An 18,630-nucleotide genomic window follows, 5' to 3' on the forward strand; every position below is an offset into this window, starting at 1 on the left:
TTAAGTGGGAAGACGGGAATCTGAGGAATATTGCTTTAGGCCTATTGTTCCACCTCTCCCTGACCTCCTTCCCTCCTAGGTCTTTAGCATTGGCTTATAAATTTTGGGGTAATGTCAAGCTTTAAGTGAATGAGCAAAAAGTTTTCCAAATGTAATTTAAAAGTTATAAAAATTAGTATTTTGTTACAAAATAACTATAGATTGCTGCCTTGAAAAGTAATGATTCCATATTGGTGTATTTCTATGTATAAATTTAGTGAAGATTTGAGATTAGTGAAATAGAGGGCATTGAATAATACCAGTTAATAAAGCACTCCTATAACTTTCTGCCCTTACAGTACTCAACTAAAATGTTCTTGGAGTGATTGCATTCTAGTAAGAAAAGGATTCCATTATTCAATCATTTTAATGAATTCTTTAGAGAATTATACTTCCATGGGAACTCTGGGAAACTTTTGGCAAGAAAATTGTGTTTTCCCTAATGGAAAAAAAAAAAAAAAAAAAAAAAAAAAAAAAACCTTCCTTAAGTGGTAGAGTAAAACTTCATTAGTTTGCGAAAACAAAACAAAACCACATGATATGTGGGAAAATGTATTAATGCGTATGCCAGGCCACCAAGGGGAAAAAAAAAATGCAAGGAAAAAAAAGTGAACAGGAACTCAAAAATCTTAATTCCTATCCAATACATAGATGTTTTTATAAATATATAGCAATAAAAAATCATGGCTTGCATGATTTATGAAAAGAGAAGTCCCACCCCCACCAGGCATGATTATCAGGATGAAGTGCCCCTCTGCAAGTTTGCTTCGAAGACCTAGAACTAAAGCTTAAACCCTAGAAGACAGAACACACATCACTGCTGAAGATATTAAGACTTTTTTAACTTTATGATGTTCTCCTGCATAGTACTTACGATGTTATCAGGCCTGAAAACATTTTTAGGCTTCATATTTAGGACAAGATTGGGTCCTTCACCTAGTGTGTGAATCTCTAGAATGAAGAGTCAGAAGACTGAATTCAAGTTCTAGCTCTAAAGAAGCTCTCTTGGAAAAAAATTAACATCTCTGAGCAAAGGTTTCTTTCGCTAAAAGTTATTAGAAGCAGGAAATACCTTGTATATAAAAAGTGTCTTTTTATTATTTATTCTTGAAAATCATGAGATGAAAACGAAAGAGCAAAGGCTTTGACAGGCACAATTTTGAATCCACTTTTTACACTTTCTTGTTACTTCGGAATAGTTTGTTCAAGTTGTCTGAGTCTCAGTTTCTTCATATGTTAAATGGGGATGACAATTCATACACATGGTTAAAATATCCACTGAAGTGCTTCCCAGGTTTAGGCACTTGATGAATACTATCTTTCCTTTTCTGCCCTTGGAGAACAGGCATGACATACTTTAAGACATCTAAAGCTGAATTTCAAAATAAATACTTTAAAATTACTGTCTTTAGTACATATGCTAAAATTTATGTGCTTATGTTTATCTGTGGAGAAATAAAAAGTGTTCATTTTACCTATAATATCCATAGTGAAATAAGCGTAAGATAAAAATCTCATTAAATCAGACAATTTTATGAACATTTTTTATTAAAAACTGATTTCCACGTTTTGTTAGTTTTTGGTAATAATGAGACTGTTTACAGTTGCTCTTACTCACCCCTCCCCTGCACTGTCTCTTCATCATGAAAGGCTCTGTCTACCCAATCCTCTCAAATGTGGTCTCTTTCTCTGAAGTGTTCTCTTATTATCATAACTAAACGAGGAACCTACTGCCTTTACTACTATGGTTCTAAACTTATCACTTGACACTTATCAACATACTGGCCTATTTTAGTTAGTTAAGCAACATTATATTTCACTATTAAATTAGAAGTTGCTTATGTTGACTACCTTGTTTAAGCATTACCCTCCACACAGTATTATACAGCCCTGTATTAAGTATTAATTATTCAATTCACATTTGATGAATATGCAAATTATACTATAAGTAATGTTTTGTGTATAGATCCTACAGCTTTAGAATCTAATTTCTTATACTCCTCTAATTAAAATAGATATGCTTTGTATTCTTTTATTTTAGTTATTTTGCTTAAGATGTTGGCAGTGGAATGTGAGGCATTTAAAGCCAAGAAAGCATATCTTAATCTTAAATATATATTCATACTTATTTTTCCATTAGCTACTGAGTATTAAATTTTAAAAATACCTGCAGTGGACTAAACAAATGTCCTAAATTTGTTTTTTACAGATTCCCACTAGCTGGAACAATGTTACATATGTCTTCTTAACAATGGATGAATTTGATTCAATGAAAGGCAAAAGAAAGCTGAGTTATTGAGCAGTTATGTGCAAAGGAAAATACTAAATCTTTATAATTATAGTTGATATTGAATTGTGTTCTCATTCAATAGTACTTGATACAGTTTCAAAGAATGATATAATCTCTGGATAAGAGATAATACAGTTTGCCTACTAAGATTGTATTTATTATAACCCACCAACATATATCAACTAATTGATAAAATACTTTCCAAGTGAAGTTTGAGCCTGTAGTTAATGGAAAAAAAGATACTTTTACATCTGTTGGCAAAAAATATGTGGACTGCAACCATCAAACAAAGTAAAACTAGTTAATGAACAGTCCATGTCCATGTCTTTTGTTTTGCAATATAGTTGGCAAAGCTAATGCTTTTGGATTCTTCTGAATTAGTGAGAGAATAAATAGACTCCTACATCTGGAGAAATGTGGTTTATGACTTTGTTCTGATTTCAGTATTTGCTGCCAGGTACTCATCACCTGGGGTGGGGTGTTATTTTGGTAAAATAGAACTCATTACTTATTCTCAAAAGAATGCTGTATTTCAGAACAATGCTATTGTTAATGGAACTTTGATTTTAGTAACCAAATGCCAAGAATGTTTTTAAACACTCTGTTATCCTTCTCATCAATTTAGATCAGCCAGACATAACATATGTGAGAAGTTATCTAACATTTTCAGCAATAAAACTGATATGATGAAAGCTTTTTTCCCCTTAGGTATCATCTAGTATTGGTAACCAGATTGTTCTCATTGTTTCTTTTTTATTGTTTAAGGCTGTAGCACATCACTTTTGTAATGCTTGCCAAAGTTCTATGGAATCATTGTTTGAGATTCACCATATGTGTCTTTTATCCCTGCCCAGTAGGTATTATGGCTACATGTCAGTTTGGCATTTGGTATTATAAGAACTTCGACTGGTTCACTTGCTTCTGATTCTATCCACGCTGTCAGCATAGAGACTTTCAAATAGCCATCTCTGGGACCAAAGAAACTCACAAGATAGCAACCTGTTTTAACTAGATCCTTCTCACCCAAGTACTTCCCACTCGAGACAATTGATATAGTCAGTCTTAGTCAGTCTGCCTAGTTTGGGGTTGACTGATCTCTGAAACAAAAATCTCTCTTCACTCTGTTTTTGAGACCTATTGTCTAGAATATAGAGAATGAACAGCCCTGTAATTTATTATATGGTAGTAATTTATTGCGGTCATTTGATACAGAGAAGAGATAGGGAGAAGAATGGGAGTAAGCGTAGAGCATGTGGCTTCTGTTTAGTTTTCTTTCTTGTGGATTAGTCAAGACATCGGAACTATATCATGAGATCCTCAGGCTCTGAGTTAAATCCAGTGTTCTTCGTTCTGTTCAGCATCTCTTGTTCCCTATCTTTATTTGTAGAAGTGATAGGAACTTCAGAATACATTGAAAATTATGGAACAAATATAATACTCAGAGAAAATTTCAAGTAAGAATTCTGGGCCGGGCGCGGTGGCTCAAGCCTGTAATCCCAGCACTTTGGGAGGCCGAGACGGGCGGATCACGAGGTCAGGAGATCGAGACCATCCTGGCTAACACGGTGAAACCCCGTCTCTACTAAAAAATACAAAAAACTAGCCGGGCGAGGTGGCGGGCGCTTGTAGTCCCAGCTACTTGGGAGGCTGAGGCAGGAGAATGGCGTGGACCTGGGAGGCGGAGCTTGCAGTGAGCTGAGATCCAGCCACTGCACTCCAGCCTGGGCGACAGAGCGAGACTCTGTCTCAAAAAAAAAAAAAAAAAAAAAAAAACAATTCTGTTAAATATGGAGCTTATCAGGGAGATTCTTTCCCCTCCCCTCAAACACTGATATCAAGAACATCCTCAGAAGCTAAATATTGCCAAGAGGCTCGCAAGAAGGCACAGGCCTTGATAGTCAGGATCTGAGGTTTTAAGCACCACATGGAAACGTACATTTAAGCGAATGGCCATGTAAGTATGGTAGCTAACTGGGCCGTGAACATGAACCATTGGTCTCAAAAAGCCATTCCATATATGAGAGATGAAAAAAAGGTCACCTGGTTCTGTGGGTGAGAAAGTAAATCTCTGTAAGAAGACTGAAAGCAAGTGCTATCATGCATGATTTTAAGTTCTATATTTATTATATCGTTATGAGACTCCAAGCTAAGATGTTAACAAAAAACAAATCTTAGCACCACCAAATTAAATCCATTAGATATCCCAGTCAAGCAAAAGTAAAATCATCCTTTAGGAATATTTCAATAACCCATGAAAAATTCCTATGGAAAAATAAATGGCTTCATCAAAGATAAGTTTACATAAGCAAATTACCAACCATGCAAATTTTGCTTTGTATATGTATTTGCTTTGCACATACAAAGCAAAACTTAAAAAATATAAAGAGAAATTGACAGAAACAGAACTATAGTGCAGGATTTCCACTGTCATGCTGTTTTGGCAAATTAATTAATTATAAATGTGAACATCTGTATGATCATATTCTAGCTACCTACTTCCCTCTCAAAAAATAAATAACATGCTATACTTTACGAAGTTATTATAAGAAAAGCTTTTGATTATGTGTGTGTGTATATATATATGTATACATATATATGGATATTGTACAGCCAATGGCATCATGGTTTCAAATAATTTAAATAAAATAAAACGGGAAAAACAAAAAATATATACAAGAAATATTAATTCTTTTCTCTCTGAAATAAAATATATTTAAATGTTTCTAGAATTAGAACACTAGGTGTCTTCACTGATATCTTTACGCATCTTCTGAATTTCTCAAAATTGCTATAATAAACATAATTAGAGTGATAGGACATGAAATAATCCTAAAACTTGGGGAAATATACATAATTTGATATTGCTGAAGTTATGGATAAGTTTAGAAAATGGGTAGGAGTTGAGACTGCAAAGACTGCTAAAAGTCTCATCATAAAATATTAATTGAACCATTTTTAAGAAACATGACTTCTCCCCACCCCCAGAGGTTATGGGACACCTCTAAGAATTTAAGTTCAGGCCGGGCGCGGTGGCTCAAGCCTGTAATCCCAGCACTTTGGGAGGCCGAGACGGGCGGATCACGAGGTCAGGAGATCGAGACCATCCTGGCTAACACGGTGAAACCCCGTCTCTACTAAAAAATACAAAAAAACTAGCCAGGCGAGGTGGCGGGCGTCTGTAGTCCCAGCTACTCGGGAGGCTGAGGCAGGAGAATGGCGTAAACCCGGGAGACGGAGCTTGCAGTGAGCTGAGATCCGGCCACTGCACTCCAGCCCGGGCGACAGAGCGAGACTCCGTCTCAAAAAAAAAAAAAAAAAAAAAAAAGAATTTAAGTTCAGAATGTTTATCAGATACATATTTTCAAAATCTCTCAGGCTATACAGTACGAATTGTTGAGTGGAAATAACCCAGGAAACCAGACTACTGTATTAATAATAGCTAACATTTGTTGGCTGCCTACTATGTGCCAGAGACCACATGTTGAACATTTTATATATTCTGTCATTTAATTTTGGCAACAATTAAGAACTGTTATTGTCACCCTCTTACACATATGGATACAGATGCTAATGAAGTTGTCCAGGGTCACTCAGTCCCTGTTAGAACCTGGCTTGCATCATAGATAATCTAGAACTAGCTCTTAGGCCCTTCTCCACTGCATTATGGTGTTGCTTGTCAAACAGATAGGAAGTGGAGCAGAGACAAGTTCTTAGCAAAAGAAAAAGAGCAAGGGATGGGTCCAAGATGTTTAACTCAAATCACTTGTTGATAGATTGCTAGGATTAAGGAGAGAAGGAAGTCGAGAATAATTCAGGAGAGACAGGTTGACTTGAATGTTTTTGCACATAGCAAAATCATCAATAAAGTCACTAGAGAAAATAGAAAATTTAATTTACTTTAATTTGTGGTGAATGTTCGTATCTTCTTCTGTTTGAGTGAGTAAAATGCAATGAAGTAAAAATCGCTTAGTCACATGATGCAGCAAGCATAGTATAGAGTGCAGATTCAGGGTATGGCACTTACTCACTTCATAGTTTTTAACAACTGTTTTTTGTTTTGTTTTTTTTTAATTTTTCTAATGGAGCCCAAGCTTCTTAACCTGTTATATGGCGGGAGAGAACTATAGAACCTTCCACAAACTTCTTTTTATTCTCATTTTATCTAGAGCTTTGTAGACTTGCAAGTAACAGGGGTACATATTGAAAATGTTTATTTGAGTAATCAAAACAGAAAGATGTAGATTAATACAAGAACATACGCTTTTCAAATTTATAAACTTTAAGTATTCATAAATTAACATCAAACTTTACTTACCACTAAAAGCACATCTATTTTAACTCCTGTTTATTCATTAGATTCAACATTCTTAAGATATTTGGTCTTTATGATTTTGGCATTTGTAAACATTTTGTTTAAAAATTTGAGATCATAACATTTTCCATATGATATGAATTAAAATTAAAAAAAACTTTCATATTTATAAGATTTTTTCCCTAAAAAACACATATTACTATGGTCAACTAATTGGTATATGAAATTTTCTTCAGACCTTTTTAATTTAGAAAATGATTAAGCAGTCAAGTTTTTTTTCCCTAAATGTTCTTGTTCTTAGTAGCAGAAGATCATATCATATCTGGCTTATCTTAGAGGTCTTATTCTCCAAAAGTTTAGACTTCATTTTAATTTTAATTGCCAATCCTTTTTGAGGTTTGGAATGATTGTTGACTCCATTATGAAGGTTGCCTTGCTAAATTATTGTTGTTCAAGTTGGATCTTTGAAAATTATTTTAAATATCATGTTCCCTGTTGCAGAATTTCAATACATAGAGAAAAGTGATAGGAAGCCTAGCTATAACCAGTATGGTCCATTTCACTTGCAGTGGAAAAATAACTAACAGCTGAGCTCTGCTAGTACAGCTAATAAATTTAGCTCTATGAATGTACACCTATGTGATAGTCATGCTTAGGTAAACAACAACCAGAGTTTTGGTGTTTTACAGAGTTTTAAGTGCATCCAGGGATTGCATAACTTCACTTCAGCAGTTCAGAGAATGTTCTCCAGGTTAAACATCCTTGGTTAACTGTGAGAAGACTATGACCTCCTCATCTTCTTTGCCCTTTCTAGTGCAGTTTACCGAAGGATCTACATGATTTCTTTTCCACTCTTTTTCCTCCCTTAACCCATTTATTTTTATTACCTGTGGAAGTCTCTCTGCCCGCCCCCAAACCGCCACCCATTCAACACACAAGTGGTAAGGATGGTTTGACTTTGAATGGTAAATTTCTTCTGTGTGTTTATCCTATGGTGTGCATCAGTTGGCTCCTGGTTTACATTTGCTCCAACAGCCAGCAGAGCCGATGGATATTCCTGGCCATGGACATTCCGGCTGGGTCTCCGGAAGACCCTAGGTACCCTGCACGAGACTATTCTTAATGATTATGTCATTTTAGCTGCAAACCACTGAACCCACTGTGAAGAGTATTAGGGTGTGACAATACACATAAGTGTACATGTGAAAGTAGGGTGGGGAAGGTAGGCCGGTGGTCTGCTCGAAGGCTATTTTTCAAACCCTCTCTTCCACTAAAAATGTCTCCAACTCTAATATCCTAAGAAATTGTTTAGAATATTCCGTTTGGATAAATCTAGTCCTTAGAGCTTTAATAATTTTTGTGCCATGAGACTTAAACACGCAGTTCCATTTCAGCGCTTAACTGCAGCACCAATTTACTGACAGCTTACTCTCATTTAGGAACGTACCTCTGAGAGTACCTCTGACATCTAACCTAATTTAAGACTACCTTTTCCTTTTTATTAAACTGTTGGATATGTTTTAACCTTGCCAGTTGCCTCAAAAACATTTTTAAATAGAGCTTATTGTTATAAAGCATAAACTCCGTGAGCTCAACGGTGGGCAAATCTATACTTCAGCACCCAAGGCGGCAGCTGAGAATGAACGAACTCATCAACACAAACACTCATGCCCCTTCCTTTTATTTTAGACCCCTTTTCTGATCTGAGACAGGTGAGAAGTAGGTGGGCATGTGAAGATACAGTCAGCCCTGGGCTCTCAGTGTAGTGCGGAAAATGAGCCACCCCTGAACATCCTCTGGCTCAGCTCCTTTCTCTCCTGCTCAGGAGTCCGGCATTGCTGTCGATTCCCGCAGGTGCCCCACGCCCTGCTACCCGCCCTCTCGGCGCCGCCGCAGTGCGCGGAACAGCGCTGGTCCTCACAGCCCGTGCACAGGCGGGGCGCGCTCCCGAGCTGGCGTAGTTTCCCAGCGCGGTGCCAGCCCCTCATCCTCCTCCAGTCTCCCTCCCCTCTCCGACTGCCGCCCCAGGCTCCGCCATGGGGAATGTGCCATCCGCGGTGAAGCACTGCCTCAGCTACCAACAGCTTCTCCGGGAGCATCTCTGGATCGGGGATTCAGTGGCAGGGGCGCTCGACCCCGCGCAGGTACCACCTCGCGGCCCAGGGTGTCCCTACCCTCATGCGCACTGACAGCCAGCCTCTCTCCCTGCATCCTCTTGGTGCTCTCCTCCCTTTATGTCACCTCCTCACCCCAGGACCCTTCCCGTAGCAGTTTTGTCGTGTTAGGCCGCACCCCTTAAACGGTTTTCCATTATCTCTCTTCGGTGAATATATCGACCCGCCTCTACAGATCAGACCCAGCAAAATCCCTGCCTGTGACCATTTGCTGGTCGCCTAAAGGCAAGAATTCCTTCTCTGTGTTTTCCTGGAAAGCGATGCATTACGTAATACAATTTGTATTTACAGGTATTCCTTCAAGGATACTGCCCTTATTCTCAGTGCTCCTTGTACTGTGTAACAAAGAGGACAAATTTGTCACAATGTGAGGCAGAAAAGGAATGAAACCGGTAGAAGGTTAAGAAGACACAGTAGGATGAAATAGTCAATCAGAACATGAATTATCCCGAATGTATCTATGCTTCAACAAACTTGAAAGAAAGTGTAAAGAACAGCACTTTCAGACTAAAATTTATTCCCACATTGTTCCTGAAAGATCATGTTAAGACAATAGGCAACTTAATATTATTCATATACTTATGATTTAATGCACTTTCAACCAGTGTCAGATAAATAAAGAAAAGGTGTATAAAGAAATTAACTTTTTCCTTTAAAAAGCTGAAAATCTAAAATTCCACAAAATATTAAATAACTGATAATTGTTATGAAAATGTTGAAACATGGAATAAAGGAGGGGCAGTGTGAGGATTTCTTGTTGAATTACAGGTGCTGGATGCAAGATTATTTCTGATTTGACTAGTGAATAAAATAACTTCTGTTATTGTAATATTTTAGTCAGTAAGCATAATTGTACCATGTGGATTTAAACCAACTATTCTGATGTAAGATGTTCATTTTCTATTATGTATTCTCAGTTTGGTGTATCATATGTGAAATTGCAATCTTATCTCTACAAATTGGAATTCAGTCTTTAGAAGATATTTTGTTTCTCATTACTTAAAAGATGGCCATGGTCATCTAATTCAAAACCTGTTGATGACAGTGGTAGAGGTGAAAAGTTATCCTTTGTTTTCCCCCATGTTAACATGTCTATTTAATTTTCCTACATTCTATTTTGACCTTCCTGATGTAATTTTATCTTAATGTTCTTAACTTTTTAAATTCAGTCTGTTATTTAATCAGGAACCATTAACTTGTATTTCCTAAGTCTGAGACTTTATATGACTTTTCTTTTTGAGTGAATATTATATTTTTCTCTCCCTCTTTATTTTCTGATTTACACATTTTGTGGGTTTTATGGACAATGATAGAAGATTGGCTGCAGGTAAGGATGTCTTTTTTGCCCTATTAAGATATGGAAGCAGATTAAATGAAAATGACTAGGATTCCCAAGAAATAAAATTTTGGAACATTCTTCAGCTTAATGACTTTTTTGTCCAGGCCTTTGCTCCCTCCAGAGTTATGCTTCTTTTTGTGTTCTCAGGAATTTTTAAAAATAATTCTGTTTTAGTTCCAATACTGTTGAATTGTAATTTTTTCTATCTCACCTATTTGAACTCACAGCAGCACTGACATCTGACACTTGACTTTTTGAACTTTATCATCCTAGATTTCTGTTCTAATAAACCCTCACTGCTTTCAGCCCTATGTCTCTGGATTCTCAGTCTCCTTGGCAGGCTCGGTGGCTTGTATCCACTGGGTAAATATCCAGATGCCACATCACTATTTACACTCTTCCTAGTGTGAGTGTGAGTGACAATCTACACTCACTGATTTGGTTGCTGTTTGTGTACCATTTGTTTTCTAGACTTACATTCCTCTGTTTCTCTTGAATTCCAGTCCAGATGTTCAGCTGCTCATTTGACATCATCGCTTGAGTATCTCAAAAGCAACTCAAACTCAAAATTTTTGAAATTTTATTAATGTTCCACTCCTTCCAACACTGGACTTTCTCCAATATTTCCTATTGCAGGGAACGCCATTATAATTCATTCTGTTCTACGAGCCATACACCAGAAACTATCTTCTTTCATTTCCCTCACACCCAAATGATCACTGAGTCCTGCAACTTTACTTACTGAATTTCTTTCAAATATATTTTTCTAACTTCGCTGCACCAATCAATCTTAAAATGGCATTATCTCTCATATGTATGACTGAACTGTTGCAGTAGTCTTCTTACTTTCCAGGAATTCCTCTTCTACCCATTGTCTATATAGCTAGTTGGAAAATGTTCCCTATTTCAAGTAAAATAATGCTATTTCCATGTTTCAAAACCATCTATGAATTTCCATTGCTTTTAAGAATGGACACAAAACTTTTAATGGGTTTTCTAAACCTCAAATGATCTTTTCATTGCATCTCTCAGCAACATCATCTTAAGCTATTCTTTTGTGTTCTTGCCACTTTAGCCACAGTGGCCTTGAGTTCTCTAATAAATTGTGTTCTCTCTGGAACCACAGTGTTTGCTTACTTTCCTCTCTGCTAGGAAGATTATTTTCAACAAATTAACTTCTAATTAATCTTCTGCCCTCAATTTGCATGTTACCTTCTCGTGAAATCTCTCCCAGACTCTTAATGCCAGCAGCTTTTGTTAGACTTCTATTGCATAGTAACCTATTTATTATAGATAATATACATTATATACTTATTGTCATGATTACTTGATATTTAATTGCTTTGCAGATATTAAGCACAGTAAAAGTAAGGAAGCAATTCACCATGGGATTCTCAACACTTATCAGAATGTCTGGCTAATTTTTTATGGCCAATGATACTTGTTGAATGAACAAATGAATTAGTGTTTTCCCTTATAGGCCATAAGCATCACCAACCTATGAAGACCATGAACTTCTTCTTAGCATTTGTTCAAGGTCCATCAAAATGATTAGCACACTGTAGCATCATGATAAATATTTGCTAAGTGAATAGAAAATCAGCGAGAATGGGGACATGGTGTAAATAGAGTTGGGTCTTAGCACCAATTGGTGAATATTACTACTGTTTTTCTCTTACCTTTTTGTTAGTAGTTTAATGGAGAGATGAGGTAAAAATGGTTTCTGGAGGCTGCCAAGACAGCAGAGAGCTTAACTAATTCTCTATTGTTGAATCTGGCAGAGAGAATCATGAATAAACCTAACTCCTGTGATATGAAATAATTTGCAGTTAGAACAGACAGAAAATTCTGTATTTTGAAATAATTCTGTATATGCAATAGAAGATTGAAAATCTTGACATTTTCCTGCTACCAGCTTATTCCACGGTTTTTTTGTGTGCAACAGCATGGCCAGACCTTCATTTTTCAGCTTACATTTTAGAGATAATATATACCTGATGAATTATTAGAATTAAATTAAATATTGTGTGTATGCATATATAAACATATATACATTGGAAGGTTAACAATGTACTATCAAATGTAAAGAGAGTAAATATGAATGAAAGGCTTATTCTATCACAGGTCCACTAATTAAATTATTTGGGTCTCTGTTTTTGCTAATGAAAATGGTTTTGCAGAAAATTCCCTTGATAGACCAAGAGGTTAAAATTGCTCATTCCATAATTCAAGCTATCTCTTAGGACCTGTTTTATTTTCTGTAGTTGTCTCTGTTAAAAAGAGTATAATGAAGCTGGGTTAATTGGTATGTTTTAAAGTTTTGATTAAATGTAAGTTTCCTAGTGAAGCGATCCCCCTTTGATTTTCAAGTGTTCCTTAAGCAATAACTAAGTCTCTTCACATATTAATGCCCTTTTGCAAAAGTAAAATTTCCAAGGACCTAAATTATAATATAAACAATGTTTTAAACCTACTATATTTCTAAAATAAAATGGTAGATTATGTGAGATTAAATTTATCGTTATTTTACATTTGATTCTGATCCTTTATGTTACATTTGCTGTCAGCAAAAATTATGATTCAACGTAGTTATTTGGTGCTAAAGGGTCTCTGGAATTTAAATGTATATTGTATTTCTGCTTAAATGCAATCAGATGATAATGTAACTCTACACTTTTAGCTTGCAACTATGTAGTTGTTAGTACATTTACTAAATATATTAGGATGATTGAGGAGGAATTTTCAGACAGGGACCAAACTGCCATCATACTGTTTTCTATTTGTCTCATGTATTCTTTGTCTCCTTACCATTTTTTATTCTTTTCCAGCTTCTTTTGAAATCATGTAGCATTTTAATTTCTCATTTTTCCCCTGAATTGATGTGTTAGTGATATACTTTTTTTTTCACTATACTCTTAATTGCTGTGTATAATATATCAAAATATAACATGGCTTATTAAAATAATATATTAGTACTACTACAACTTATTAAAAATACAAATATGACTTTTTAACTTCATTTTCTGTCTTCTGCCTTTTATGTTTTTGTTTTCATATATTATCTATATGTTATATTTATAATACATATGTATACAGTCAATATCCATTTATATTTATGCACATATTTTCTCTTTTCTCCTTTCTTCATCTCCATTTTTTCCTCAGATTACTTTCCTTCAACCAGAAGTATTTGTTTCAATATTTTCTTTAGTAAAAAAAGTACTAATATTGATTTTTTCAGTTTTTCTTTGTTTGAAATTACATACACACATACACTAATGTGTGTATATACACATACATAATGTTTATAAGTATAAATTAATATTTACTATAAATGTAAGTTTTATCTAAAAAATTAAAAGACATGATAGCAGTGCCAAATGCAGATTTCCCAACAGATACAGTGGAAGCCAGATACAATAAAATCAGCTATTTGTCTTATTTTTGGTCCTTTGATGATAATTTATCTTTCATTCTTTTCTGTGTTTGGTTTCTAATGGTTTGACTATGGCATGTCTATGCATACTTTCTTTTGTATTCATCTGGGTAATGATGTGCAACCCTTCTTGGATCTATCACTTGATGTTTGTTGGGTTTCACATTTTAGAAGCTTTTCAACCATTTTTGCTTCAAATGTTGTTTCTGTTTCTTGTTTCCTTTTAAATCCTCTCCAGTTAGGCCTACGCTTTGAAGAATATTAGAACTTTCTCTGAGCCTTATTTATTTCTTAAATTCATTTTTTCATTCTTTCTTTTTTCTCCATATTCAATCTGAATATTTTCTTCTCATTTATATTCCATTTCACTAATTTCTTCTTCAGCTTCGTTTAATTTGCTGTTAATCTTATTTATTGAGTTAATTTCAGTTATTACATTTTGAGTTAAAGCATTTCTATGATTTCTAAAAGATAGGCTTTAGTTCTTTGCCACAATTCTCTATTGTATTATAAATTCTTGAATATTTATTAGAATTATTTTAGATCCCATGTCTGACAACTCCAGTACCCAGATCTCCAATTAGTCTGTTTTATGTATTTTCCTTCCTGGTATGCCTACAAAATTTAAATAATATGTTAGACACCTGGTATGAAAATAATTATAGACGTAATTTGAGACTCTGAATAATACTGTCCCCAGGTGGGACTTCTCTTTGGCCTTGTCAAACAATAAGCGTAGAGATAACTTATTTTAAGCTAATCAAGTGCTTACCTGATAGGAGGTTTAGCCTACTTTACTTGTGAGGGCTTGACTTTTTTCTCTTCATCCTTACTTTTTGTATTCTGCAGTCATTCAGGGGTCCTAACTAAAACCTAAAATGTTTACCAGGGTTGCTTCTCCTTGCTGAGACCTGAATTCAAACTATTTCCACTCCAGCCTTGCAAGGCTCCTGGAAAATCTAATGATCTCAGCTTCTCAGTGGCTCATACAGAATTGGCAAATGCTTCAAAAAGAAAAGTTATGCTGACTGTTGGGGTTGCCACTTTATTTTTTTCTCCTGCATAGTACATTGGTTGCTGAAATACTCATTAACCAAATTTCTGAGACTATTAAATGAGTGTTTTTCATTAATATTTTATCCAACTAATATAGTTGTTGTCAGTGAGAGGCTTGTTGTGAGCAAGTTAGTCAGCCATTATTGAAAGATTATATAATAAGGAAATTAAATTTAAAAATACCAATTGTGCAATTTAGTTTAAATTGTAAAAATATATTCATTTACCATGCCACTTGAACTTGTTATATTCCAAGTAGCATACATGCTATTTAGATTACCAATTTGAATTCCAGAGAAAGAATAAAAAGATTATCTGCCTCAAGAAAAATATTGTATGGAAAAAATGACTATTCCAAATGGTTTTTAGTAGGATGAACAAGTTATAAAGGTAATGAATACATATTTTAAACAATGTTAAAAGTAATATTATGCCCAATTTTAGTATCTGCTCTTTGAAGAACAATGTACTACTTACTCCCTCTTTATGTGTAATATACTTTAATAAAATTTTGATAGTTTTTTTTTTTTTTTTTTTTTTTTTTGGTGACGGAGTCTCGCTCTGTCGCCCAGGCTGGAGTGCAGTGGCCGGATCTCAGCTCACTGCAAGCTCCGCTTCCCGGGCTCACGCCATTCTCCTGCCTCAGCCTCCCGAGTAGCTGGGACTACAGGCGCCTGCCACCTCGCCCAGCTAGTTTTTTGTAGTTTTTAGTAGAGACAGGGTTTCACCGTGTTAGCCAGGATGGTCTTGATCTCCTGACCTTGTGATCTGCCCGTCTCGGCCTCCCAAAGTGCTGGGATTACAGGCTTGAGCCACCGCGCCCGGCCAAAATTTTGATAGTTTAATAAAATAGTTTAATAAAATTTGTTAAATAATAAAGTAGTTCCTTTATAATATTTTATCTCTGTTGACATACATGTATATTAAATCTTTTCATTTTATTAGCATTAAGTTGGTAAAAGTATTTTCTTATTATTATTTACCTTTCTTTTCAATCTTTTGCATTGTCTCTTTCTCTTTCTCTCTCTATAAGTCTTCCTACAGTTTATCACTTTACTCAGAAACATCTCGTAGGCTTGTTTATCCTCTTGACTGTTTGTATATGTTTGTATCTATTTATGCATATGGATGATGTGCTAGCAACTGATTTCTATTTTTTTAAATTATTCTTTTTTAGATTAATATTTTAATGTTCTTTAAACATTTAGCTCACTTGATTTTAGTCTTTTTAAAAAATAAGTGCTTTAAGACTATACATATCCATTTCTCTATTGTTTTGCTTTAAATGTATGTCTTATAAGCTGCTTATATGATTACTCTCTAGCTTTAATTAGATGAATTTAACTTTAATCATGTTTGATTTGACTATTATGTTTATCCTACTTTCTGCCATATCTATCAGGCTCACTCACCATTTTACATTTCCTATTTTTAAGGTTGTTTATCCCTTTTCAGCTTTCTTATTTTACAGTTAAATCAATGCTATTGTTTAGAGCAAAATATATATTTTAAAGAATGAATTCACTTATCTTGAGAAAAAGATTGTTTCATTATTACACCATGATTCTTCAAATAACATGTACCAGGCATATTACCATTCTCAAGATTCTTTTTGTTGATGTAAACCTTCTAACAGTTGAGGTGAAGGCAGGGAGTTCCAAAGACTTGTAATTTTTACTTGAGGTTAAAGACTGAATCATGAGCACAATAAAGTTAGACAGTTAAAAGGATAGGTTTTTGATATGGTTTGGCTGTGTCCCCAACCCAAATCACATCTTGAGTTGTAGCTCCCATAATTCCCACATGTTGTGGGAGGGACCGGGTGGGAGATAACTGAATCATGGGGGTGTTCCTCCCATACTGTTCTCATGGTAGTGAATAAGTCTCATGAGATCTGATGGCTTTATAATGGGTTTCCCCTTTCACTTGGCTTTCATTCTCTCTTGCCTGCCACCATGTAAGACGTCCCTTTCACCTTCCACCATGATTGTGAGGCCTCCATAGCCACATGGAACTGTGAATACATTAAACCTCTTTTTATTTCTAATTTAGCTAGTCTCAGGTATGTCTTTATCAGCAGCGTGAAAATGGATTAATATAGTATTTGTGGTCACAGACTTAATAGGTGAGCTGCCACAAGCAATAATATGCACCTTTTATGACCATATAGATTATGGTCAGAATGGAGTAAAAGTCTGATGAATTTCACTGAAAACCAAATATTGGATGGAAGGTCCACCAGGACATTGAATACACTGCAGAATGGTGTCAGGATTTGGGATGAAGGGAATGATGGTGAAAGAAGTTCGAATGGCCTTGATATATGAAGGATACCAATCATCAAGCAGGGATAAAGACTATATGGCCAAATCACATGGATTCCAAAAGCACGGCCTTTTAAGAATTATTTTTATTATTATTATACTTTACGTTCTAGGGTACATGTGCATCACGTGCAGGTTTGTTACATATGTATACTTGTGCCATGTTGGTGTGCTGCACCCATCAACTCGTCAGCACCCATCAATTCGTTATTTATATCAGGTATAACTCCCAATGCAATCCCTCCCCCCTCCCCCCTCCCCATGATAGGCCCTGGTGTGTGATGTTCCCTTTCCCTAGTCGAAGTGATCTCATTGTTCAGTTCCCACCTATGAGTGAGAACATGCGGTGTTTGCTTTTCTGTTCTTGTGATAGTTTGCTAAGAATGATGGTTTCCAGCTGCATCCATGTCCCTACTTAGGATGCAAACTCATCCTTTTTTTATGGCTGCATAGTATTCCATGGTGTATATGTGCCACATTTTCTTAATCCAGTCTGTCCCTGATGGACATTTGGGTTGATTCCAAGTCTTTGCTATTGTGAATAGTGCCGCAATAAACATACATGTGCATGTGTCTTTATTGCAGCATGATTTATAATCCTTTGGGTATATACCCAGTAGTGGGATAGCTGGGTCATATGGTACATCTAGTTCTAGATCCTTGAGAAATTGCCATACTGTTTTCCATAATGGTTGAACTAGTTTACAATCCCACCAACAGTGTAAAAGTGTTCCTATTTCTCCACATCCTCTCCAGCACCTGTTGTTTCCTGACTTTTTAATGATTGCCGTTCTAACTGGTGTGAGATGGTATCTCATTGTGGTTTTGATTTGCATTTCTCTGGTGGCAAGTGATGATGAGCATTTTTTCATATGTCTGTTGGCTGTATGAATGTCTTCTTTAGAGAAATGTCTGTTCATATCCTTTGCCCACTTTTTGATGGGGTTGTTTGTTTTTTCCTTGTAAATTTGTTGAGTTCTTTGTAGATTCTGGATATCAGCGCTTTGTCAGATGAGTAGATTGCAAAAATTTTCTCCCATTCTGTAGGTTGCCTGTTCACTCTGATGGTAGTTCATTTTGCTGTGCAGAAGCTCTTTAGTTTAATGAGATCCCATTTGTCAATTTTGGCTTTTGCTGCCATTGCTTTTGGTGTTTTAGACATGAAGTCCTTGCCCATGCCTATGTCCTGAATGGTACTACCTAGGTTTTCTTCTAGGGTTTTTATGGTATTAGGTCTAACATTTAAGTGTCTAATCCATCTGAATTAATCTTCGTATAAGGAGTAAGGAAAGGATCCAGTTTCAGCTTTCTACATACGGCTAGCCAATTTTCCAAGCACCATTTATTAAATAGGGAATCCTTTCCCCATTTCTGGTTTCTCTCAGGTTTGTCAAAGGTCAGATGGCTGTAGGTGTGTGGTATTATTTCTGAGGACTCTGTTCTGTTACATTGGTCTATATCTCTGTTTTGGTTCCAGTACCATGCTGTTTTGGTTACTGTAGCCTTGTAGTATAGTTTAAAGTCAGGTAGCGTGATGTCTCCAGCTTTGTCCTTTTGACTTAGGATTGTCTTGGCAATGCGGGCTCTTTTTTGGTTCCATATGAACTTTAAAGCAGTTTTTTCCAATTCTGTGAAGAAACTCATTGGTAGCTTGATGGGG

At 35.7% G+C, this 18,630-nt stretch overlaps 1 protein-coding gene across 4 annotated transcripts in view; it reads left to right on the forward strand.

Annotated features, from left to right (window-relative positions):
• The first annotated feature begins 8,518 nt into the window (after nt 1–8,518).
• HMGCLL1 (3-hydroxymethyl-3-methylglutaryl-CoA lyase like 1) overlaps nt 8,519–18,630 on the forward strand; it is a 151,112-nt gene continuing 141,000 nt past the window's right edge. For 3 of the 4 annotated variants that reach the window (XM_030928957.1, XM_030928958.1, XM_030928959.1), the window contains exon 1: nt 8,519–8,785. In XM_030928957.1, coding sequence (XP_030784817.1) covers nt 8,678–8,785 — 108 coding nt within the window. In that variant the 5' untranslated portion in view covers nt 8,519–8,677. Of the gene's footprint in view, nt 8,786–10,427; nt 10,518–18,630 lie in introns of all 4 variants that reach the window. The other variant, XM_030928956.1, reaches the window with a different exon arrangement.

Source organism: Rhinopithecus roxellana, chromosome 4, assembly GCF_007565055.1.
Source record: "Rhinopithecus roxellana isolate Shanxi Qingling chromosome 4, ASM756505v1, whole genome shotgun sequence".
Lineage (NCBI taxonomy): Eukaryota > Metazoa > Chordata > Mammalia > Primates > Cercopithecidae > Rhinopithecus > Rhinopithecus roxellana.